General features: G+C 45.7%; 3 protein-coding genes and 1 non-coding gene across 4 annotated transcripts in view; all 4 read right to left on the reverse strand.

Annotated features, from left to right (window-relative positions):
- LOC144484204 (uncharacterized) overlaps positions 1–17,919 on the reverse strand; it is a 64,486-nt gene extending 46,567 nt beyond the window's left edge. Inside the window, exons 1-3 of the mRNA XM_078202744.1 lie at positions 17,733–17,919; positions 16,983–17,094; positions 16,623–16,776 (exon numbers count right to left, since the gene is read on the reverse strand). The gene's annotated coding sequence lies outside the window, so the exon portion shown is untranslated. The remainder of the gene's footprint in view (positions 1–16,622; positions 16,777–16,982; positions 17,095–17,732) is intronic.
- Positions 3,150–7,150, reverse strand: LOC144484207 (uncharacterized). Its single transcript, XM_078202751.1, has 2 exons — positions 7,129–7,150; positions 3,150–4,825 (listed from the first exon to the last, which is right to left on the reverse strand). Exon 2 carries the CDS (start codon positions 4,501–4,503, stop codon positions 3,829–3,831), a length of 675 nt encoding a protein of 224 aa, XP_078058877.1. The 5' UTR covers positions 4,504–4,825; positions 7,129–7,150; the 3' UTR covers positions 3,150–3,828.
- LOC144484195 (uncharacterized) overlaps positions 10,108–25,664 on the reverse strand; it is a 42,298-nt gene continuing 26,741 nt past the window's right edge. The window contains exons 4-6 of the mRNA XM_078202731.1: positions 19,113–19,120; positions 10,901–11,172; positions 10,108–10,480 (exon numbers count right to left, since the gene is read on the reverse strand). Of these exons, the coding sequence (XP_078058857.1) occupies positions 10,189–10,480; positions 10,901–11,172; positions 19,113–19,120 (572 nt within the window). The 3' untranslated portion in view covers positions 10,108–10,188. The remainder of the gene's footprint in view (positions 10,481–10,900; positions 11,173–19,112; positions 19,121–25,664) is intronic.
- On the reverse strand, positions 20,137–20,209 carry trnav-aac (transfer RNA valine (anticodon AAC)). Its single transcript has one exon. It is a non-coding gene; the product is annotated as a tRNA-Val (tRNA).

The following is a 25,664-nucleotide window of genomic DNA, read 5'->3' on the forward strand; positions in this document are numbered from 1 at the left end:
CTGGATAAGTGAGTGAATCCCTTCCCGCACACAGAGTAGGTGAATGGCCGCTCCCCAGTGTGAATGTGTCGATGAGATTCCAGCCGTGATGGGACCCTGAATCGCCTCCCACAGTCCCCACATTTCCACGGTTTCCCCCTGGTGCGGGTGTTCTTGTGACTCTCCAGGTTAAACAATCAGTTAAATCTCACACAGAACACGGGTACAGTCTCTCCCCGCTGTGAATGCTGCGATGTATTTTCAGACTGTGTAACTGGTTCAAGCTCTTTCCACACAGTACACTGGAACACACTCACTCAGGTGTGTCTGTGTCTCGGTGATTTTTCAGTTACATTTATGTTAAAAAAGAATTCTGAAGCAGACAGAACAGAAAAAGATTTCTCATTTTAGATTCAAAGGACAATGATATTCAGGTCCTGATTAAATGAATAACTCTGTCAGGTCTTGATGTGTTGTTTGATTTGAAATTTCTGCCTGTAAATCCTCACCTTCTGCAAATCTATCCTGCAAAAGAGTTTATAAAATTCATCAGTGTTAGTACAGGATAGAAATTCAGAACAGACAATTCTAGTTTCTATGGAACATTCTTTCCTCTCTCATTCCCCAAAAAGCTGTGAATCTCCATCCCACACACTCTCCCTCCATTCTCACTCTGCTGTATCTAATATTCACCCTGCCAATTCTTCGAAAGGTGCTGATTGAGGCTGATTGACAGATCCATACTCACTGCTTCCTGTCCTGGATGTGGAGATGTCGGTGTTGGACTGGGGTAGACACAGTAAGAAGTCTCACAACACCAGGTTAAAGTCCAACAGGTTTATTAGCAGCAGGAGCTTTCGGAGCTTTCATCAGCTGTGTGCAGGATTTGGTTCGCAAACAGGGCATATATAGACACAAACTCCATTATAAGATAATGGTTGGAATGCGAGTCTTAACAGGTAATCAAGTCTTTGCAGGTACAATGTGAGTGGAGAGAGGGTTGAGCACAGGTTAAAGAGGTGTGAATTGTCTCAATGTTGTCTCAATTGTCTCACATTGTTTGTACCTTTAAGACTTGATTAGCTGTAAGTATTCGCATTCCAACCATTATTCATGTAAATTGAGTCTGTGTCTTTATATGCCCTGTTTGTGAACAGAATTCCCACTCACCTGAAGAAGGGGCTTGGAGCTCCGAAAGCTTGTGTGGCTTTTGCGACCAAATAAACCTGTTGGACTTTAACCTGGTGTTGTTAAACTTCTTACTGAATTGTCTCAAGCCAGGACAGTTGGTGAGATTTTGCAAGCCCAGCAAGTTGTGGGGGTTACAGATAGTGTGACATGAACCCAAGATCCTGGTTGAGACCGTCCTCGTGTGTGCGGAACTTGGCTATCAGTTTCTGCTCAGCGATTCTGCGCTGTCGTGAGTCTTGAAGGCCGCCTTGGAGAACACTTACCCGAAGATCAAGGGCATTCAGCCTCTGATCTTCGGGTAAGTGTTCGCCAAGGCGGTTTATAGTTTAGTTTTGATTGTTTATTAATTAGTGTCACAAGGAGGCTTACATTAACACTGCAATGAAGTCACTTGAAAATCATGAAAAAAGTGCAAAAAATCTATGAAGTTACTGAGAGAGTCGGCATGGACTCGAGTTGTCCAATGGACTCCTTCTGTGCTGTAATGACTCTATAACTGGAAATATATAACGTAGCTACAGTACAATATGACAAGATTGGAATGATAAATGCATTTATTGCAGGACCAGGAATAAACCTGTCTGATACAACAACACTGGACATATCTCTGTGCTATATTAATTTACTGTCCCCTTAAATGTCAGCCATTTCCTGGGGAAACCAGCCCTTCAATTGTGAACATTAGGAAAGAGACCATCCTTTTAGCCAGACAAATAAATGTGTCAAGCTGAGGGAGCAAAGGATGTCAATGTCTTTAAGAGAGAGAGAGACCTGGGCCAACCTTTCTAGAGTCTGCAGCCTCCCTGGATTCACTTCCTTCCTTCAGTTGCTGCAAGTCCCCAATTTCCCCCAGAATGAGAAAAGAAATGGAAAGGGGGAGAAAAGAAAGTGTTTTACTCTCAGATGTTGGAGACAGGAGGAAGTTTCAGTCTGTCTGAAGCGCAATCTTCATTCACGCAAAGCCGGCGCTCTGATGAGCTGGAGAACCAGAGTCCTTTCGGTCCTCCAACTCTTCCTATTAGTGAACACCTCAGAAGGGCAGGGGATGGACTCTCCCCTGGACATGCACCTCTCCCTTGGACAGCCGCCGTCCTTGGCCGGGGGGAGGGGGAGATCACTGAGCGGCTTCTCGCTCTGGACGGACCCGTCAGCCGGTTGCCTGGAAACCTTGGCTCGATGTGGTGTAGGCGGAGGGGGAACAATGGGTGGGGGCGGGGCTCCCGGGTCCACGCGCCCGGGCCTGCTCACTGGAACCCGGAGAGGTCACCGCGGAGCAGAGTGATTCCTATTGGCTAATTCAAGGATGGCTCCACTGTGATGTCACAAAGGGGAAGTTGGCCAATGATGATGTAATTTAAACAATGCCTGAGATCACTTCACTTCTTGGTCAGACCCCCTTTTCAGTCCAGTGCTACTTGGAGTTTACCGTCAATTCAACAACTATTGGGTTACAAGTCCCTCACAGTTCTGATCACAAATTCATGATAAAATAATTCAAATAATGCATGAGAACACTTCTTAACTAACTACCTACCACTGTTTGTTGATTGATCAGACCCCCTTTTTACAGATTCGGGTATCTCAGCCGCTGAACACCAGCCGGTCCTGGAATAAGTTTAATTCTAACTCATTCTGAGTAAATATTCTCAGCAGGTCCTCTGTTGGGGCCCTGCTAAGCAGCTTTAATGGTTCATGATTGCAGAAACTGAGAAGTCACAGGAACGTGGTCAAGATAGTCCAGTCCCATAATGCCTCACATTCAATCTGCAGTCCTTCAGTTATAACAGAATATGTGGCTGTATGTAGCTGCCTCGGCCACGATTAGCGCCAACTCTGCCTTCCTGAACTGCTACAATGCCTAAGGTGTAAGTACACCCACAGTGCTGTTAGGGAGGGATTTCCAGCTACACATTCCACATTTCCTCTAGACTGTGGGTGGATACGAGATTGATACATTTCATTCAACTGCACCCAAGCTGAGTTATTCAAATCCCTTTATTCTCCGTGACAATATATTCATTATTTCTTTAAAACAGAAATTAAACATTCCCATTTGATTTCAGGTATTAACATATTCTGTTAGTTTGATCTTTATTGTCAATGTCAGGCTGGGGTTGTTCCTCTTGGAGCAAAGGAGGTTGAGGGGAGATTTGATAGAGGTGGACAAGATTCTGACAGGTTTAGATAAGGTGGTCAAAGAAAAGCTGTTCCCATTAGCTGATGGGACAAGGATGAGGGGGTCACAGATTTATGGTTTTGGGTCAGAGATGCAGGGGGGGATGTGAGGAAGAATATTTTGATGGAGTGAATGGTAATGACCTGGAACTCGCTGCCTACGAGGGAGGAGGAAGTGGAGACAATAAACAATTACAAAGGAAATTGGATGGGCATTGGGAGGTTTCAAACAGAAATGCTGACTAAATATCTCTTAACTTCCTCACACCCTGTCACTCTGTGATCCTTGCGAAATCTGATACCAGATATTCACAACAAGACTCAAAGAGCATCAGCCCACTGGAGGCAAAGTCATGAGACCGGCCAGTCCAGCAGAAAGAAATCCTCCGACCCTCCCCATTGACCAACTGTGAGAATGAACAAAATGCAGTCCTGGATGTAATTGAGAGCAGAAACAATAACAGCAGAATCCAACCTCTGGAATCACTCGTGAGCGTTTTGGTGTCTCAGCAGGTGGGATGAAGCTCTGAACCCCTTCCCACACTGAGAGCAGGTGAATGGCCTCTCCCCAGTGTGAAGTCGCTGGTGCGTCTGCAGGCTGGATAACTGAGTGAATCCCTTCCCACACTGAGAGCAGGTGAATGGTCTCTCCCCAGTGTGAACTCGCTGGTGTTTCTGCAGGTTAGCTAATTGACTGAACCCCTTCTCACACTGAGAGCAGGTGAATGGTCTCTCCCCAGTGTGAATTCGCTGGTGTTTCTGCAGGTGAGCTAATTGACTGAACCCCTTCTCACACTGAGAGCAGGTGAATGGCCTCTCCCCAGTGTGAAGTCGCTGGTGCGTCTGCAGGCTGCATAACTGAGTGAATCCCTTCCCACACTGAGAGCAGGTGAATGGTCTCTCCCCAGTGTGAACTCGCTGGTGTTTCTGCAGGTTAGCTAATTGACTGAACCCCTTCTCACACTGAGAGCAGGTGAATGGTCTCTCCCCAGTGTGAACTCGCTGGTGTGTCCGCAGGGTGGATAAATCAGTGAATCCCTTCTCACACTGAGAGCAGGTGAATGGTCTCTCCCCAGTGTGGCTGCGCCGATGAACTTCCAGCTGAGATGGGGCTCTGCATCCCTTCCCACAGTCCCCACATTTCCATGGTTTCTCCATGGTGCAGGTGTCTTTTCCTCTCTCTTCAGTTGAAGACTCATCCACACACAGAACAGTCTCCCCCCGCTGTGAATGGTGTGATATTTATTCAGGCTGTGTAACTGGTTCAAGCTCAGTGCACTGGAACACACTCACCCGAGTGTGGCAGCGTGTTGGCTCTTTTGCAGTCACACTGATGTTTGAAATCTTTTCAAGTCATCAGACCAGACAACCATTTCTCCTCGATTCAAAGGCCGATGATATTCAGCTCCCATGGAATATGACTCTGTCAGATCGAGACACAACGTTTGAGATTTCAGCCTGTGATTCCTCTTTCAGTATCCTGTAAAACAAGTTTGCAGAGGTCATCAGTGTCAGTACAGGATAGAAATTCAGAACACACAATTCTAGTTTCTATGGAACATTCTTTCCTCTCTCCAGACTCGAAACATTGGCTCTATTCTCTCTCTATCTGGGGGATAGCGTGGGAAATGATGCTGCGGTAGATCAGCCAATTCTCAATGAATGGTTGAGGCAGTTCGATGGGCTGAATGGCCAACTGCAGCTCCTGTTTCTTATGATTTGTGTGTCCACGACAGGAAGCAGTGAGCATGGATCTGTCAATCAGCCTCAATCAGCACCTTCAGGAGAATTGGGAGGGTGAATATTAGATACAGGAGAGTGAGAATGGAGGGAGAGTGAGTGGGATGGAGATTTACAGCTTTTGGGGAACGAGAGAGGAAAGAATGTTCATTAGAATCATAGAATTCCTACATCTTATCAACCGTCCCTGAGCTTTCACAATGAATCGCTCTTCTCAGGACACTCTTATCTCTGACTTGTCTGTGCTGCTCGCAGTCTCACAAAGCAGCTGCCTGTGTGTTGACACAAGGGGCCCTGCGAGGCAAGTTTAATGCTCCATGACTGTGTCTTTAATGACTGAATAACTATAGGAATATGGTCAAGTCAGCTAAATCACATGATGCTTTATATTTCGGTTAGTAACTGTCCATTTTGTTAACATAGCACATTTGGATATATAAATACATATAACGGCAAAATATTGCGGATGCTGGAAAAAACAAAAACAGAAAATGCTGGAAAATGTCAGCAGGTCTGACAGCATCTGTGGAGAGAGAGTAGAGCCAACATTTAAAGTCTGGATGACCCTTGTTCTGACAAAGGGTCATCCAGACTCAAAATGTTAGTCTATTCTCTCTCTATAAATATATATACGACAGCTGCCTCAGGCTTGGCCCACTCTAACTCCCTGCAAAAGGAGATTACAAGAGTCATGTGTCAATTGTGGCTTGAAATTAAGAAATACACATTTTTTGGGGGGTTTGAGATTGCTGTCAAAATCCTCTTCTAACCATCTGTAAAAGGAAATTCCAAAATCACAGAATCTCTGCAGTGCAGAAGGAGGCCTTTTAGCCCATCGAGTCTGCACCAAGTTTCTAACAGAGCACCTTTACTCAGGCCCTATCCCTGTAACCTGATGTACGTACATCACTAATCCTTTCCTTCCCCCTCATCTTGGGACACAAAGGGACACTTTAGCACGGTCGATCAACCCACTCTTTGGAGTGTGGGAGGAAACCAGAGCAACCAGAGGAAACCCACACAGAGGGAGAATGTGCAAACTCCATACAGAAAATCACCCGAGGCTGGAATTGAACCGGGTCTCTGGCGCTTTGAGACAGAAGTGCTAACCACTGTGTCACCCCCAACAGTCATTTGTCAGACCTGAATATAAATCCATAACATTCTCCCCTCCTGTTTTCTAGCATAAGATTACTTAAGATGGAATATACTTACATTGGAAGCAATTCAGACAAGGTTCACTCGCTGATTTTGGGCATGAAGGGGTCTGTTTTTTGAGGAAAGGTTAGGCAGGGTGCATCTATGCTCATTGGATTTTAGATAAATGAGATGAGTGTTGAAGTGAAACTAAGACTGCGACCTTTGAAAGTTAATGCGTACGGGACTGGCTGTGCCCAGCACTTATCCTGTGGTTAACAAAGATCATTCTGTTGCTGACTAAATAACGAACTAACCTTTGAGCTACATCCTGTTATTGTATAAAAAATACGGAACAGACAAAAAAAGCCAGACCGCGAGGTCCAGATGGTCGGCTGAGCTTAAGATAAAGGGGAACTGAAACAATAAGTTGTGGGTTTTTGTTCACGGTTGTTTTTGAAGGAATGTGATTGGAGGTCAATTGTTGCTAGGGGAGCCCAATTGGCTAAGTACAGGTAACCACCCAAAGCTAATGACGAAGTAACCGCTAATGTCTGTATGATCAAAGTGTATAAAAGACGGCGAGCCGCCGCTCCAAATTGAGAAGGTGAAAGGCAGCATCCATTAACCCGGCCTGTCAGTCAATGACTCAAACATTGTCTCTCCTGGTCACCCAAATCCTGAAGCTCCGCCCACCGGCCGCGCATGCGCTCTGCTCCCCGCTAAACAAAGATGGCGGCCACGGCACCGGGTCTGATCCCGGATAAAATCCACGGAGCTGCAAACCCGGGACCGGAAGGCTCTTATTCAGACCTTGCGGCCTACAGCAGATGTTTATGAAGCCTCTGTTCCCTCCCCACCCCCGACACCCGGCTCCATTCCTCCCTCCGCCGCACCGATTCTCACCCCTTGAAACAAGCGTCTCCCGGACTCGCGGGCTCCGAGCAAAGTGACACTGCGCATGCTCCAGATACAGCGCTGCGCCTGCGTACTGGGCTCCTGTGGAGTGAATAGGGCACTTTCACACCCGCAGCGAATGCTGGGCAATAACCGCCATTGAAACTTCACAGTTAGTTCAAAATAACATTGTTAGCATTTAGAACATAGAACAGTACAGCACAGAACAGGCCCTTCGGCCCACGATGTTGTGCCGAGCTTTATCTGAAACCAAGATCAAGCTATCCCACTCCCTATCATCCTGGTGTGCTCCATGTGCCTATCCAATAACCGCTTAAATGTTCCTAAAGTGTCTGACTCCACTATCACTGCAGGCAGTCCATTCCACACCCCAACCACTCTCTGCGTAAAGAACCTACCTCTGATATCCTTCCTATATCTCCCACCATGAACCCTATAGTTATGCCCCCTTGTAATAGCTCCATCCACCCGAGGAAATAGTCTTTGAACATTCACTCTATCTATCCCCTTCATCATTTTATAAACCTCTATTAAGTCTCCCCTCAGCCTCCTCCGCTCCAGAGAGAACAGGCCTAGCTCCCTCAACCTTTCCTCATAAGACCTACCCTCCAAACCAGGCAGCATCCTGGTAAATCTCCTCTGCACTCTTTCCAGCGCTTCCACATCCTTCTTATGGTGAGGTGACCAGAACTGCACACAATATTCCAAATGTGGTCTCACCAAGATCCTGTACAGTTGCAGCATAAAGGTAAATGACTGAAATATTGAGAATTGGTGATATGCTGTGCTCTATTTTTCAAAGTTCTGCTGCAGGACCATGCAATGGTTTCAAAACTTTTATACCGTTTCCCCCTCACTCCTCCCTTTATGGTGCTGATTCTGGCTGGGTTCAATTGCACAGTCACTGGTTCTTCTCTCTGTCACTGGTACTGAATATTCACTCTTTTAGAGAATGATACAGCATAAATAGAAACCATTTGGCCCATTATGTCTCTGCTGGCTCTCTGGAAGATCTATCCAATTAATTCCACAGCCCGGCTGGTCGAGTCAGAACAATGCATAGCTGCTGGAGTAATCTGAGACCTTAATGGAAAAGGGTTTCCACAGTTAAGCATACCAGGTGGCTGGTAGAATTTAATTGAATGTTTCTGCAGATCCCATATACTGCAGTGACATTATCCTAAAGGGCTAAGGGAGTATTCCAGTGTGTTAACCAGAATACTCCAGGGCACAACCTCAGACTAAAGGGACGATCCTTTAAAACAGAGATTAGGAGGAATTTCTTCAGCCAGAGAGTGGTGAATCTGTTGGAACTCTTCGCCACAGAAGGCTGTGGAGGCCAGGTCATTGAGTGGCTTCCACAGAGATAGATAGGTTCTTGATTAATAAGGGGATCAGGGGTTATGGGGAAAAGGCAGGAGACTGGGGATGAGGAAAATATCAGCCATGATTGAATGGCAGATCAGACTCGATGGGCCGAGTGGCCTAATTCTGCTCCTATGTCTTATGGTCAAGAGTGGATGAATGTTGGAATTACAAAAAGGCATTCATATTCTGAATCTTCATAGTTATCACTTGTCTGCGATGTTTCAATATGAAAGAATCCCATGTACTTGTCAGGTGAGAGGTCATGTCCAATAGACCTGTGAAAGACCTGTTAGATTACACTGGGGTTTATGTGATCAGGTCTTGGTTAAATGAACAAGGTCCGTATCAGACTGGAGCTGTGTCTTTGATTCTCCACAACAGTTGTAGGTAGTATCCTTACTAAATATCCACCACAAACAAAATAGTCCGGAGGTCTGAGGTTATTGTGATCACAGCCCTTCAAATTGGATGCATAAATTCTTTCCCACACGGAGCAGGTGAATGGCCTTTTCCTATGTGTGTACATTGAGGAGGCAGTGGCAGAGTGATATTGTCACTAGCACAGTAATCCAGAGACCCCAGGGCAATGCTCTGACCATGAAACCATAGAATCATAGAAACCCTACAGTACAGAAAGAGGGCATTTGGCCCATCGAGTCTGCACCGACCACAATCCCACCCAGGCCCTACCCCCATATCCCTACATATTTTACCCACGAATCCCTCTAATCTACACATCCCAGGACACTAAGGGGCAATTTTAGCACGGCCAATTGCTGATTGCTCACTAACGTCCTCTGGGGAAGGAAATCTGCTGTCCCTCTCCCCACCCTATACCCATAACCCATACATTTAGCATGGCCATTCCACCGAGCACATCTTTGGAGTGTGGAAGAAACCGGAGCACACGGAGGAAATCCACACAGACACAGAATGTGCAAACTCCACACAGGTTGAAATTGAACTCAGGTGTCTGGATCTGTGAGGCAGTGCGAATCGCCATGCCACCTTGCTGCCCAAATAGGAGACCAAAAGTCTCCTTGGGAGACACCAAGTTCAAAGACTTTGGAGAGGAAAGGGAGGCTGGAGATGGGGCCATAATTTGCAAGCAAAGTGGGATCAAAGGGTTTTTTTTCAGAAAGGGTGATGTTTGTGTATTTAAAAGTGAGAGGAACAAAACCAGAAGAGAGAGAGAGAATCATTAACAATATCAGCCAATATGGGGAAGTTGGATGGTCAGTAATTAATGAAAATAGAGTCAGGACCAAGACAGGAGAAAAACTGTTGAAAGATGCAGGTTCAAGGCTCAGACAGGGAGAGGCTTTAGATATATTAGTTTGGCTCAGTGGGAGGGTGGAAGAGAGGGAAGCAGCAGGGGCAGCTGAATGGGTTGGCTCAATCCTAGTAACAAAGAAGCTCCATGACTTCATCACACTTTTTGTTGGGGGTCAGGATGGAGGAGACAGGGGAGAGGGAGAGCCATTTGAAAGGAATGGATTTGAGTCAGAGATAATAAAAAGTTTCAACAGATTGTTTGTTTAACATAAAAGCAGATTGATTTGACTTTCATCCAGGACATTAGTATTTATTTGCGGGCTCAAATTTATTTACATCAGAGGCAAATGACCACAATCAACATGTTTGTGATTTGTGATAAACAGCAGAATCAAACTCCAGCAGTCACTTGTCAACTCGCTGATGGCTCAACAGGTTGTATTTCTGAGTGAATCCCTTTCCACATTTGGAGCAGGTGAACGGCCTCTCCCCAGTGTGAATTCGCTGGTGGACAGTGAGTTGGGATGGTCGCCTGAACCCAGTCCCGCAGTGAGTGCACTTGAACGGTCTCTCATCAGTGTGACCATGTTGATGAGACATCAGATCACTGCAGCTTTTATAGCATTTCCTGCAGTCTGGACATTTAAAAGGTCTCTCCTCACTGTGAACACGTTGATGGGACACTAGATTGCTGGAACTTTTACAGCACTTCCCACAATCTGGACATTTGAACGGTCTCTCATCGGTGTGAACTTGCTGATGTGCCACGAGGTGTGATGTCCGAGTGAATCCCTTCCCACAGTCGGTGCAGGTGAACGGCCTCTCCCCAGTGTGAATTCGCTGGTGTTCAGTGAGTTGAGATGACCACCTGAACCCAGTCCCGCAGTGAGAGCACCTGAACGGTCTCTCATCAGTGTGAACACGATGATGGAACATTAGTTCCCTGGAACCTCTATAACACTTCTCGCAGTCTGGGCATTTAAATGGTCTCTCCTCAGTGTGAACACGTTGATGGAACATCACTTCCTTTAAACTTTTATAGCACTTGTCGCATTCTGGACATTTAAATGGTCTTTCCTGTGTGTGAACTCGCTGGTGTGTCTGCAGTGTAGATGACTGAGAGAATCCCTTCCCACACTCGGAGCAGGTGAATGGCCTCTCTCCCTTGTGAATCCGCTGGTGTCTCAGCAGGTTGAATGACTGAGTGAATCGCATCCCACATTCAGAGCAGGTGAATGGCTTCTCCCCAGTGTGAGTGCGCTGGTGTGTCAGCAGGTTAGATGATGGAGGGAATCCCTTTCCACACTCGGAGCAGATAAATGGCCTCTCTCCAGTGTGAACTCGCTGGTGTGTCAGCAGGGTGGATGACTGAGTGAATCCTCTCCCACACTCAGAGCAGGTGAACAGCCTCTCCCCAGTGTTACTGTATTGGTGAATTTCCAGCTCAGACAGGTCTCTGAATCCTTCCCCACATTTCCACGGTTTCTCCTCAGTGTGACTGCACTTGTGTCTTGACAGGCCAGATGATTGTCTGAATCCTTGCCCACACACAGAACACGTGTACAGTTTTGCCCCATTGTGAACGGTGCTTTTTCCTTCCATGCTCAAGGTTCAGTTATATTCAGGTTACAATAAATTGGGCGACTCAGTCAGATCCTGATGTGATGTTTGGTTTGAGTTTCCTGACTGCAAATCCTCCCCTTCCAAATCTCTGTGAGATTGATTTAAAACAGTGAAAAAGGAGTGAGAGAGATCCCACAAAAACACAAAGGCAGGTTGTGAAATTGAGCTGGATGAATCTGGTCATTTGTGGGGCCGGCACCAGGAAAAAGTTACCATGGAAACTGCTGGATTGTCATAAAACCTCAACTGGTTCACTAATGCCTTTCAGGGAAGGGAATCTGCCATCCAGTCTGGGACTACACAAGGCTCTGGCCTCAATGGATGGAGAGAGAGGTGGGGGCAAAGGAGGGACTTAATGTATCTACAACTCAACCAGTGGTTTGAACCTTAAAACCGTTAACCTGCACACCGAGAAGGATCAGGGTAAGAGGTGTATGTGAACACCATCATCTCCAAATTCCCTCCAATTTTACACACCATCCTCTCTTGTCTGACATCCAGGACTGGATGAGCAGTAATTGCCTTTGTTAAATATTGGAAGATGAAGGCTATCATCTTCAGCCCGGCAACAAATTCCACTTCCTAACCACTGACTCCATCTGTCCCCATTGCGACTGTCTGAGGCTGAACCGGAGTATTCACAACCTCAGTGACATGTTTCACTTCAAACTGAGCTTCCAAACACATCCTCATAGAATCTACAGCACGGAGACAGGCCCTTCGGCCCAAACTGGTCCATGCCCACCAAAAATACCCATGTAAGCTAACTCCATTTGGCCCATATCCCTCGAAACCTTTCCTATCCATGTACCTGTCCAAATGCCTTTTAAATGTTGACAATGTCCCTGCCTCAACCACTTCCTCCGGCAGCTCATTCCACACCCGTACCACCTCTGTGTAAAAAAGCTGCTCCTCAGGTTCCCATTCATTCTTTCTCCTATTAACTTAAACATATGCCCTCTAATTCTTAATTCCCCAACCCTGGGAAAAAGACTGAGTGCATTCAACCTATCCATGCCTCTCATGATCTTACACACCTCTATAAGATCACCCCTCAGTCTCCTACGCTCCAAAGAAAAAAGTCCTAGCCCGTCCAATCTCTCCCTATAACTTGAGTCCTGGCAACATCCTTGTAAATCTCTTCTGCACTCTCTCCAGTTTAATAACATCTTTCCAAATCAAGGTGACCAAAACTGAGCACAATATTCCAGGTGCAGCCTCACCAAAGTCCTGTACAACTGCAACATAACTTCCCAACTTCTATACTCAATGCCCTGACTGATAAAGACCAGCAGGTCAAAAGCCTTCTTCACTGCCCTATCTACACGTGACTCCACCTTAAGAGAACCGTGCACCTGAACTCCAAGGTCCCTCTGTTCCACGATACTCCCTGAGGTCCTACCATTCACCGTGAAAGTTCTACCTTGGTTTGACTTTCCATGATTCAACACCTCACACTGATCTGTATTTAACTCTATTTGCCACATCACCACCTACACTACCTATTTCCACCTCAGTGACATCGCCCCACTTTGTCCTGGCCTCAGATCATCTGCTGCTGAAACCAGGTGGAGGAAGAAATTGCTAAGCAGATTATGGATAGGTGTGGGGGTCACAGGGTAGTTGTCATGGGGGACTTTAACTTTCCAAATATTGATTGGCACCTTTGTAGGTCGAATAGTTCGGGTGGGGCAGTTGTTGTGCAGTGTGTGCAGGAGGGTTTCCTGACACAATATGTGGATAGGCCAACAAGAGGTGGGGCCACAGTGGATTTGGTACTGGGAAATGAACCGGGCCAAGTGTTAGATTTGGTTGTGGGAGAGCACTTTGGAGATAGTGACCACAATTCGATGTCTTTTGTTATTGCAATGGAGAAGGATAGGGCCGTACGGCAGGGCAAGGTTTATAATTGGGGGAGAGGTAATTATGATGCGATTAGGCAAGAATTAGGAGGCATAAGATGGGAACAGAAACTGTCAGGGAAAGGCACTAATGAAAAGTGGAACTTTTTCAAGGAACAAATACTGTGTGTCCTTGATAGGTATGTCCCTGTCAGGCTGGGAGGAAATGGCCGAGTGAGGGAACCATGGTTCACAAAAGAGGTGGAATGTCTTGCAAAAAGAAAGAGGGAAGCTTATGAGGAAACAAGGTTCAGATGGCTCGATTGAGGGTTACAAGTTAGCAAGGAATGAGCTGAAAAAGGGGCTTAGGAGAGCTAGAGGGGACATGAGAAGTCCTTGGCGGGTCGGATCAAGGAAAACACCAAGGCTTTTTACTCTTATGTGAGGAATAAAAGAATGACCAGGGTGAGGCTGGGGCCGGTCAAGGACGGCAGTGGGAACTTGTGTATGGAGTCAGTAGAGATAGGAGAGGTGATGAATGAATACTTTTCTTAAGTGTTCAACAAGGAGAGGGGCCATGTTTTTGAGGAAGAGAAGGTATTACAGGCTAATCGGCTGGAGGAAGTAGATGTTCGGAGGGAGGATGTACTGGCAGTTTTGAATAAACTGAAGGTCGATAAGTCCCCTGGGCCTGATGAAATATATCCTAGGATTCTTTGGGAGGCAAGGGATGAGATTGCAGAGCCTTTGGCTTTGATCTTTGGGTCCTCACTGTCCACGGGGATGGTGCCAGAGGACTGGAGAGTGGCGGGTGTTGTTCCTCTGTTTAAGAAAGGGAATAGAAATGACCCTGGTAATTATTGGCCGGTTCGTCTTACTTCGGTGGTTGGTAAGTTGATGGAAAAGGTCCTTAGGGATGGGATTTACGACCATTTAGAAAGATGCGGATTAATCCGGGATAGTCAGCACGGATTCGTGAAGGGCATGTCATGCCTCACAAATTTGATAGAATTTTTTGAGGAGGTAACTAAGTGTGTTGATGAAGGTAGGGCAGTTGATGTCATATACATGGATTTTAGTAAGGCGTTTGATAAGGTCCCCCATAGTCGGCTTATGATGAAAGTGAGGAGGTGTGGGATAGAGGGAAAGTTGGCCGATTGGATAGGTAACTGGCTATCTGATCGAAGACAGAGGGTGGTGGTGGATGGAAAATTTTCGGATTGGAGGCAGGTTGCTAGCGGAGTGCCACACGGATCAGTGCTTGGTCCTCTGCTATTTGTGATTTTTATGAATGACTAGAGGAGGGGGCTGAAGGGTGGATCAGTAAATTTGCTGATGACACCAAGATTGGTGGAGTAGTGGATGAGGTGGAGGGCTGTTGTACACTGCAAAGAGACATAGATAGGATGCAAAGCTGGGCTGAAAAATGGCAGATGGAGTTTAACCCTGATAAATGTGAGGTGATTCATTTTGGTACGACAAATTTAAATGTGGATTACAACGTCAAAGGTAGGGTTCTGAAGACTGTGGAGGAACAGAGAGATCTTGGGGTCCATATCCACAGATCTCTGAAGGTTGCCACTCAAGTGGATAGAGCTGTGAAGAAGGCCTATAGTGTGTTAGCTTTTATTAACAGGGGGTTGGAGTTTAAGAGCCATGGGGTTATGCTGCAACTGTACAGGACCTTGGTGAGACCACATTTGGAATATTGTGTGCAGTTCTGGTTACCTCACTATAAGGAGGACGTGGAAGCGCTGGAAAGAGTGCAAAGGAGATTTACCAGGATGCTGCCTGGTTTGGAGGGTAGGTCTTATGAGGAAAGGGTGAGGGAGCTAGGGCTGTTCTCTCTGGAGCGGAGGAGGCTGAGGGGAGACTTAATAGAGGTTTATAAAATTATGAAGGGGATAGATAGAGTGAACGTTCAAAGACTATTTCCTCGGGTGGCTGGAGCTATTACAAGGGGGCATAACTATAGGGTTCATGGTGGGAGATATAGGAAGGATGTCCGAGGTAGGTTCTTTACTCAGAGAGTGGCTGGGATGTGGAATGGACTGCCTGCAGTGATAGTGGAGTCAGACACTTGAGGAACATTTAAGCGGTTATTGGATAGGCACATGGAGCACACCAGGATGATAGGGAGTGGGATAGCTTGATCTTGGTTTCGGATGAAGCTCGGCACAACATCGTGGGCCGAAGGGCCTGTTCTGTGCTATACTGTTCTATGTTCTATGTCTGACTTACTCAGTTAATGGGAGGCGTTGGGGAGAGTTACAGAACAAAGAGATTGAAGGGTACATGTTCATAGCTCCTTGAAAGTGGAGTCACAGGTGGACAGAGTGGTGAAGAAGACATTCGGCATGCTTGGTTTCATTGGTCAGAACATTGAATACAGGAGTTGGGACATCTTGTTGAAGTTGTCCAAGACATTGGTAAGGCCACACTTGGAATACTGTGTACAGTTCTGGTCACCCTATTATAGAAAGGATATTATTAAACTAGAAAGAGTGCAGAAGAGATTTACTAGGATGCTACCGGACTTGATGGTTTGAGTAATAAGGAGAGGCTGGATAGACTGGAACTTTTTTCTCTGGAGCTGAGGAGGCTGAGGGTGATGTTATAGAGGTCTATAAAATAATGAGGGGCATAGGTCAGCTCGATAGTCAATATCTTTTCCCAAAGGTAGGGGAATCTAAAACTAGAGGGCATAGGTTTAAGGTAAGAGGGGAGAGTTAGAAAAATGTCCAGAGGGGCAATTGTTTCACACAGAGGGTGATGAGTATCTGGAAGAATCTGCCAGAGGTAGTAGTAGAGGGGGGTACAATTTTGTATTTTAAAAAGCATTTAGACGGTTACATGGGTAAAATGGGTATAGAGGGATATGGTCGAAATGCAGACAATTGGGACTAGCTCAGGGGTTTTAAAAAAAGGGTGGCATGGACAAGTTGGGCCGAAGGGTCTGTTTCCACGCTGTAAACCTCTATGCCTGTTTGCCCTGGATCAAAGTGACACCCAGGAACTCCCAAATGCTGCAGCTTGAATGTGTACAAATAAACTGTTTCTTTTATCCAATGATAATTTATTTTTGTTTTAAGTATTTTATTAACCTTACCACCTGTTGCTATACTATTTTGATCCTTAGGAACAGAATAAATTTTAGTTACTGAGCAGATACTCACCAAAAATCTAGCTTCTTCTCCTGTAGAAGAGTAAGATCACTTCCCAAAGGCTGAGAAAGTTAGAAAGCAAAAGGGCACCCCTTTCCCTTCCTTCCCTAACTCCCTTAATTACCCAACTCCCAGAACTATATTCTAAGCTGCACTCAAGTGATGCCGGTTCAGAGCTGTTTCTGAGCTGTCGATTCAATACAATACTCACTTGCTGACATGGACATCAAGGCCTGTATGGGTCTCCAGGCCATCATGCACACCATCATGATAGGGAGGATGGAGATTGTGTTGCCAGTCATTTACATGATGAACAGATTCATGGGCAGCTGCTTCAATGGGCCCAAGGCAATGTCCCAGCAGCACTGAAAACAGAAAGTGAGCAGGGTATCAGTAAAGGGGGCCGGTTAGGGGAGGCCATATACTGATCTTATACCCAGGCCTGGAAGTAAGGATGACGATTAACCCTTTATCACACAGGCTGCTGTGGTTCACCAAGGTACTTGACCACCGTGGACAAACCAGGGGCGTTGTCAGCCACCCACTAAAGACACATTCAAATCCAACTTACTTTCTCAACCAGGATCCGGTCTGTTTCTTGGACGCAGATGTCCGGTAGCTGTTTGTCCGAATATGCGACTGGGTACATGGAGTCTCTCTGGCCACACTGTTGATCACGGCTCCTATGAGAAACAGAAAACACAAGTTGGTCACTCTTTCAAGACCTTCTTTAAAGAAGGAGTCTCTCTTTTGAGGACCCCAACGTGGTGGCAATAGTGCCAGCACGAACTAAAGCTTGGGCAAACCTCAGACACACACTGCCATCGCGTGTACCAAACTGCCAGGGGAATGGAGGGATGTAGAAGTGGATTTAGTGTGAATTGATAATCAGGGTGCCAATCCGCTTGCCCTCCATTTAGGGACAAAGCGACAAATCACCAGATGTACCAAATTGTATCTTGAAAACAAACTGAGGGTTATTGAGAGAGATCCAGTTCAGCACCCGGCCCTGGAAACGAGCAATCGTTCCTCCAACCACCACCGCAGTTGGCACCTGATCAGGTGGAGGGGCTGAAACCAAAAGGGCATCTCAGGGTCATGACCTGGGGAAAAGATGCCAAGTGGGGTCTGCGTGGTTTCTGGGGGATTTGAGGGGCTGCTTTGTGCTGAGGAGCTCGGTGAGGGGTAAAAGCGACGTGAAAAACCCGGGGTTGGGAAGTTTTGGGTTGGTGTCACATCCCCAGGTCGCCTTCGCTGGAGAGGCGGGCTGACCCGACTTGCCTCCTACTCGAGCCCCCGGCTCCCCGCGCGGCCTCCGCACCTGCTGCTGCTGTCGCTCAAGTTGAGCTCGAGGGTCCACTTGTGCCAGCGCGCGCTGTTGGCGAGCCCCGCCCCTGCAGCCATGGCAACGCCTGCCACCGTTAACCGTTCCCCCCTTTCAAATCTGATTCCGATCTGGAGAAGAACCCGCGCGCTTCCGTCAACAAACCACACCCGCTGCAATGCGCATGTGCGATCCCAACCTCCTCAGCGTTCTGCGTACACCGCCCATTGCCCCGCCCCCCACATCGTCGCCATCTTTGTTAAGGGCACATTGGTTCTTCATCTTCCGTCCAGACGGAGGACGTCTGCCCCACACAAAGATGGACATCACTTAATATCAGAGATATTTAAAATATTGCTTTTATCGCTTCAACCGTAACGCCGCATAAAACGTCAATAAAACCGAAAGGACATTGTCTCCTCATTCAGCAACCAAAATCATAAGAATCCATTGTTAATAGGTTTCTCCACAGATGCCGCCAGGTCTGCTGAGTTTATCCAGTATTTTCAGTTTAAGTTTCCCAATTCCAACATCCGCAGTATTTTACTTTTATTTCCTTCCCATTCTACCTCCAGTGCAACTGGATACCATGAGTAAAGCTACCACCAGGCTGATCCTTCCGGGTGGAACAGTGGTTAGCATTTACAGTGCTTGGGATCTGGATTTGATTCTTGCCTTGGGTGACTGTGCGGAGTCCATCCACTGTGGTTGACAGGGCTCTTGACTGTGTCCAACTCATCCCCCAGGCCACTGCTCGCACCCCCTCCCCTCCCTCCTAGAAAGAGGACAGGGCTCCCCTTGTTCATGCTTTTTACCAGACCAGAGACCAGCCTCCGTGTTCAAAGTATCATCCTCCGCCATTGCTGCCAACTCCAGCATGAAGCCACTCCTCAACACATCTTCACCTCACCTCTCACACCCATCAGCATTCCACAAGGAAGGTTCTCTCTGGGGCACCCTGGTCCACACCTCCATCCCACCCAACATCCCATCCCCTACCCACAGCATCTTCTCGTGCAATGGTAGAAGGTGCAACACCTGCCCCCTTTACCTCCTCCCTGCTCACCATCCCAGGTCCTAAACACCCCTTTCAGGTGAAGCAGCGATTCACATGCATCTCCTTCAGTCTAGTCTATTGCATTCGCTCCTCCCCATGAAGTCTACTCTCCTACATTGGAGAGACCAAACACAAACTGGGTGATCGCTTTGCTGAACACCTTCAGTCCGTCTGCAAGCAGGACCCAGAACTTCCAGTTCTTGCCACTTCAACACAGCACCCTGCTCTCCTGTCCACATGTCCGTCCTTGGCCTTTTGCAATGTTTGAATGAACCCCAACGCAAACTGGAGGAACAGCACCTCATCTTCCGATTGGACACTTTACAGCCTTCTGGAATAAACATTGAGTTCAACAACTTCAGAGCATGAACTCGCCCCGCCACCTTTATCCCCTTTCCATTTATTTTATTTCATACTGTTTGTTCTTTTCATCTCATTTACCCATTTTTATCATACTTCTTTCTCATTTCCATTTTTCCATTTCTTCATTCCTGCTCTCCACCCTTCCACCCTTCCACCCATAATTTAAATCTTTTCTGCTTTTCTTTGCCCTTAGCTCTGATGAAGGGTCATCCAGACTTGAATCGTTGGCTGGTTACTCAATATTTGTTTCGTTATTCGATATTAAATATTAATACATGTATGTAATACATACGTCTTCATTCTGAATTGAATATCTCGGGAATATGCAACATTGAATTGCAAACATGACTGACCAATAAAAGAAATTGAGTCACTGGGTAATACACATCCCATGGTGCTTATTTGAGACAGTCAGCTTTTAAACAAAATCAGATATCTTTAAAGGGAAGAGATTTAAGAATGATCTGTTAGTTGTACTTGATCCCTCATTATTTTGCGTGTGAAATATTCTGGTGCTTAAATCCCGTTCATCTATAGGAAAGTCCAGCAGATCTACACTGAGTCTCGATTTCTTCATCTGCCTGAGTGCTTTTTCCTATTTCTTTATTATGAAGAACAATTTTAAAAAGAGGCTTCTGGGCAATGTCTGCCATTTCCTCTAGTTCATTTACAGTTTCACTTGTGTCTGTCTTTATGAGCACACAATACTATTTGACATGTTTCAGATGGTGATTAACTATGTTAGTCTGCATTTATAAAACCATTAAGTTCTGTTGTGGTTTGAACAAGTTGCTGATATGCGCACGGTGTCCAAATACACACATTTATTTCCTCATTGCGTCTTAAACTACAGCATTTCTGATTTTGCTGAGAGCATTTGTGGCCGAGTTTAGAGCAAAGATAATATGGCTGCAACATCGAGATTCGGAATGTGTGCAGCAAAAACTGAAGCCATGCAAAACTACCCTCACAATAAATTAATGTTTCTGCCCGGTTTCGAACCGGGGACCTTTCGCGTGTTAGGCGAACGTGATAACCACTACACTACAGAAACAACTGACAGCAGAGCGCCACCAATTGGCCTGACCGCAATATTCACCTCCACTGTGTTGCTGCAGGTTCTAATGGTTACACTAAGAGCCCATGTCAATTAATACAAGACAAAAAACGTTTCTTTCAACTTGATTTCTCAACTCATCTTGAACTTCAACATTTAAAAGTGGTCGTCCAGCAAACATCTAAGGAGCAATGATTTCTGCTCAATCATTAATGCATCATTCTCATCTTCCTTCGAATAATTTTAACCAGCTCCACCCAGTGCTTGTTTGCTGTTCAATGTTTAATATTAATATATTTTTGTTAATTACATATCACCTCATTCTGAATTGAATATCTCTGAAATATACAACATTGAATTGCAAGCATGACTGACCAACAAAAGGAATCGAGTCACTGGGTAGTACACATCCCATGGTGCTTATTTGAGACAGTCAGCTTTTAAACAAAATCAGATATCTTTAAAGGGAAGAGATTTAAGAATGATCTGTTAGTTATACTTCATCCCTCTTTACTCTGTGAGTGAAACATTCTGGCGCCTAAATCTCGTTCATCTGCAGGAAGCCCAGCAGATCCGCACTGATTCTCGATTTCCTCATCTGTCTGAGTGGCTTTTCCTAATTCTTTACTCTGAACAACGATGTTAAAAAGATGGTTCTGTGCAATGTGCGCTATTTCCTCTAGTTCAGTTACAGTTTCACGTATGCCTGTCTTTATACTGTTAGGAGTCTAACAACACCAGGTTAAAGCCCAACAGGTTTATTTGGTAGCAAACGCCACTAGCTACCAAATAAACCTGTTGGACTTTAACCTGGTGTTGTCAGACTCCTTACTGTGTTTACCCCAGTCCAACGCCGGCATCTCCACATCATTTATACTTTTAGATATGTTTCAGATGGTGATTAACTTTGTTCGTCTGCATCAATAAAGCCATTAAATTCTGTTGTGGACTGAACGAGTTGCTGATATGAACACGGTGTCAAAAAGGGACCTCTATTTCCTTTCATTGCGTCATAAAAATACAAGATTTCAGATTTTGCTGAAAGATTTTGAGGCCGAGGTCAGAGCAAAGATAACATGGCTTTAATATCGAGTTTCGGACGATGTTCAACAACAAATTTAAATCATGTAAACTTCCCTCATCCTTAAAGAACAAACACTAATAACATTCCGGCATGGCTTTGAACTGGGCAGCTTTCGTGTGTGAGGTGAATGCAATCACCACTTGCAAGCACCCAATGGGACTCTCTTGAAATGTTGCAACACTCATTGGGAATGCTGTAGACATATTGATCCAAGAATGATTGAAAATGGTTGACAATGGCAGGCAACAATAAGAGGCCCTTTGACCCACAATGCCTATGCCAATTATTTGATTACGAGCTACCCAACTGATGTATCGGTGCGGGCTTGGTGGGCCGAAGGGCCTGTTCCTGTGCTGCACTGTTCTTTGTTCTCATTTTAGTTTCCTCCTCTGATTCCATGAAGCTGATTTTTCTCCCTTTCAAGTCATTGTCCAATCCCCATTTGAAGAAGGGGTTTCTGTGGAATCCGTGTCCATACAGTTTGCTTTAAGTAACAACGTTTCCTTGATCCAATGGCATGAAGTATTGGATATAGCTTCCCGACATAGTTTTCAATGTAAACATATATTTATTTATGCAATTGATTTCATATTGAATTTACAAAACGAGTTTAATCGGATGAAGCATCTCCTCATTATTTCTGAATTATATATAATATAACTAATTAACTTCACAACTTTCCACAGAATGTGGAATAGAACAGAGGAGAATGAATCACCTGCACCCAAAGCAGTCTCCTTGTGTTGTCCTCCTGTGTCCCGAACATTTGATCCGATAACATTGAGAATGGGTGGGGAATCAGTCTTACCTACACTGACCTCACACGGGGCGGCACAGTGGCACATAGCTACCTCACAGCGCCAGGGACCCGGGTTCGATGCCTGGCTTGGGTCTGTGTGCAGTTTGCGTGTTCTTCCTGTGTGTACACGGGTTTCCTCTGTGTGCTCTGGTTTTCTCCCACAGTCCAAAAGACGCACTGGTTAGGTGCATCGCCACGCTAAAGTTCTCCCTTAGTGTATCCGAATAGGTGGCGGAGTGTGGCGACTAGGGGATTTTCACAGTAACTTCATTGCAGTATGAATGTTATCCCACTTGTGACACTAATAAAAAACTTTAAACATGACACGGACACATCCAGAATATGTTTGACTGTAAAAAATAAATCCATCCATTGTTGCTTATTCTCCAATAGTCGTCAATTGCTTATAGTCATCAATTAATGATCACCATTGATAAGAAATAGATTTCTGGCTGTTCCTGTTGTTAAAATGGACAGTTCCATCGCAATGATTATCTAACGGGATATTGCCGCACTGACACGACCCCAGGGAATTCCAGTTCAGGGAGTTTTCTCTGGAACTAGTACGTTTTTGGCATTGTCAATGGGCGCGCTTCTCTTTAGTGTGTCTATGGCTGTGTTAATCTGATTGTTTATCTTCCTCAGTGACTGTGTTTGAGTCGATCGGTTTGAGAATCGATCACTGTGTTTACTTGTCCCTGTGTCTATACTTTGTTGATTCTGTGCGGTATACGACGCTTCTAGTGAACACGGAGGTGGCGTTATTCATGTATTATCATGGTTAACAGCTGAGACTAATATATATCACAAATCTACAGAATAATTCTGTATTTATAGCGAGGGACGTTGATGTCAGTGCCTGGGCATATATCTACATGGTTATATATCCTTACATGTGTTAGCCTTTGCACGTGGCCGTGTATGTATCTGCTCTCCCCGTGTCTGCTGGGTTTCCTCAGGTGCTCCGGTTTCCTCCCACAATCCAAAGATGTGCAGGTTCGGTTGATTAGCCATGCTAAATTGACCCAAGTGTCAGGGGGATTAGCGGGGTAAATATATGGGGTTACGGGAATAGGGCCTGGGTGGCGTTGTGGCCAGTACATACTCGCTGGGCCGAATGGCATTCTTCTGTACTGTACGGATTCTATGATTCTAATATCTCGAAATGTGTCAGTCTTTGCAGGTGGCCGTGTGTGTGTCTGTTTCCAATATGCGGCAGTGCTGTCCACGGGAGGGCGCTCTCTGATCACTTATGCAAGGTCACCCATTCCTTTTAGAGAAAGCGCCTGTTTGAAGATGTAAAAATGGGCGGAGACAGGGAGTCACGTTCGACCTCATACCATTCCACTGACTGTTTCAACTTCTCCAATTACAGTTCTGGCACAGTCAGTGATCACTGTCTCTGTTTCTGAAGCTCTAACTGGAACCATGGGGGTGAAATTCTGTCTGACTCTGGTTATTGTCCTGATCACAGCTCGGTCATTTTGAACCTTTGGGTGAAATCCATCAATCACCAAATTAATTCCCCATTTCCATCTCGAGGCAATTATTCCGTTGTTGTTCCTCCTAATCCGCTTTGTGTCCGCTGTTTATTTTCAGAGATAGAGTCATAGAGTCACAGAGTCACAGTGGTTTGCAGCATAGAAACTGGCCCTTCGGCCCAACTTGTCCATGATGCCCTTTTTGTTTAAACCACTAAACTAATCCCAATTGCCCGCATTTGGCCCATATCCCTCTATACCCATCTTACCCATGTAACTGTCTAAATGCTTTTTAAAAGACAAGATTGTACCCACCACTGCTGCTGCCTCTGGCAGCTTGTTCCAGATACTCACCACCTGCTGTGCGAAAAAAATGCCCCTCTGGAACTTTTGTATCTCTCCCCTCTCATTGAACTTATGCCCTCTGGTTTTAGACTTCCCTATCTTTGGGAAAATATATTGACTGTCCAGCTGATCTGTGCCCCTCATTATTTTATAGACCTCTATAAGATCGCCCCTCAGCCTCCTACGCTCCAGAGAAAAAAGTCCCAGTCTATCCAGCCTCTCCTTATAACTCAGTCCATCAAGTCCCGGTAGCATCCTAGTAAATCTTTTCTGCACTCTTTCCAGTTTAATAATATCCTTTCTACAATAGGGTGACCAGAACTGTACACAGTATTTCAAGTGTGGCCTCACCAATGTCTTGTCCAACTTCAACAAGACATCCCAACTCCTGTATTCAATGTTCTGACCAATGAATCCAAGCATGCCGATGCCTTTTTCACCACTCTGTCCACCTGTGACTCCACTTTCAAGGAGCTCTGAACATGTACCCTTAGATCTCTTTGTTCTGTAACTCTCCCCAACGTCCTCCCATTAACTGTGTAAGTCCTGCCCTGGTTCAATCTACCAAAATGCATCACCTCGCATTTGTCTAACTTAAACTCCATCTGCCATTCGTCAGCTCACTGGCCCAATTGATCAAGATCCCGTTGCAATCGAAGATAACTTTCTTCGCTGTGCACTATGCCACCAATCTTGGTGTAATCTGCAAACCATGCTACCTATATTATCATCTAAATCATTAATATACATGACAAATAACAGTGGACCCAGTACTGATCCCCGAGGCATACCGCTGGCCACAGGCCTCCAGTTTTAAAGACAACCCTCTACAACCACACTCTGGCTTCTGTCCAGAAGCCACTTTTGTATCAATTTAGATATCTCACCCTGGATCCCGTGAGATTTAACCTCATGCAACAACCAACCATGCGGTACCTTGTCAAAGGCCTTGCTAAAGTCCATGTAGACAACATCAACTGCACTGCCCTCATCCACCTTCCTGGTTACCCCTTCAAAAAACTCAATCAAATTTGTGAGACATGATTTTCCACTCACAAAGCCATGCTGAGTGTCCCTAATCAGTCCTTGCGTCTCTTAATGCCTGTTGGTCCTGTCTCTCAAAATACCTTCCAACAACTACGCACCACAGATGTGAGGCTCACTGGCCTGTAGTTCCCAGGCTTTTCCCTGAAGCCCTTTTTAAACGAAGGCACAACATTTGCCACTCTCCAATCTTCAGGCACCTCACCCGTGACTATCGATGATTCAAATATCTCTGCTAGGGGATCTGCAATTTCCTCCCTAGCCTCCCACAATGTCCTGGGATACACTTCTTGATGCTCTTTAAGACTTCCAGCATCTCTTTCTCTGTAATATGTACGCTCCTCAAAACATCACTATTTATTTCCCCAAGTTCACTAACATCCATGCTTTTCTCAACACTAAATACTGATGAGAAATATTCATTTAGGATCTCACCCATCCCTGTGGATCGGCACATAGATTACCTTGTTGATTCTTAAGAAGCCCTACTCTCTCCCTTGTTACTCCTTTGCCCTTTATGTATTTGCAGAAGTTCTTTGGATTCTCCTTTGCCTTCTCTGCCAAAACAATCTCGTGTCCCTTTTTTGCTCTCCTGATTTCTCTCTTAACTCTACTCCTACACCCACTATACTCTTCAAGGGATTCACTTGATCCCAGTGCCTATGCATGTCATGTGCCCCTTTCTTCTTCTTGACCAGG

The sequence above is a fragment of the Mustelus asterias genome, unplaced genomic scaffold (assembly GCF_964213995.1).
Source record: "Mustelus asterias unplaced genomic scaffold, sMusAst1.hap1.1 HAP1_SCAFFOLD_95, whole genome shotgun sequence".
In the NCBI taxonomy this organism is placed as follows: Eukaryota; Metazoa; Chordata; class Chondrichthyes; order Carcharhiniformes; family Triakidae; genus Mustelus; species Mustelus asterias.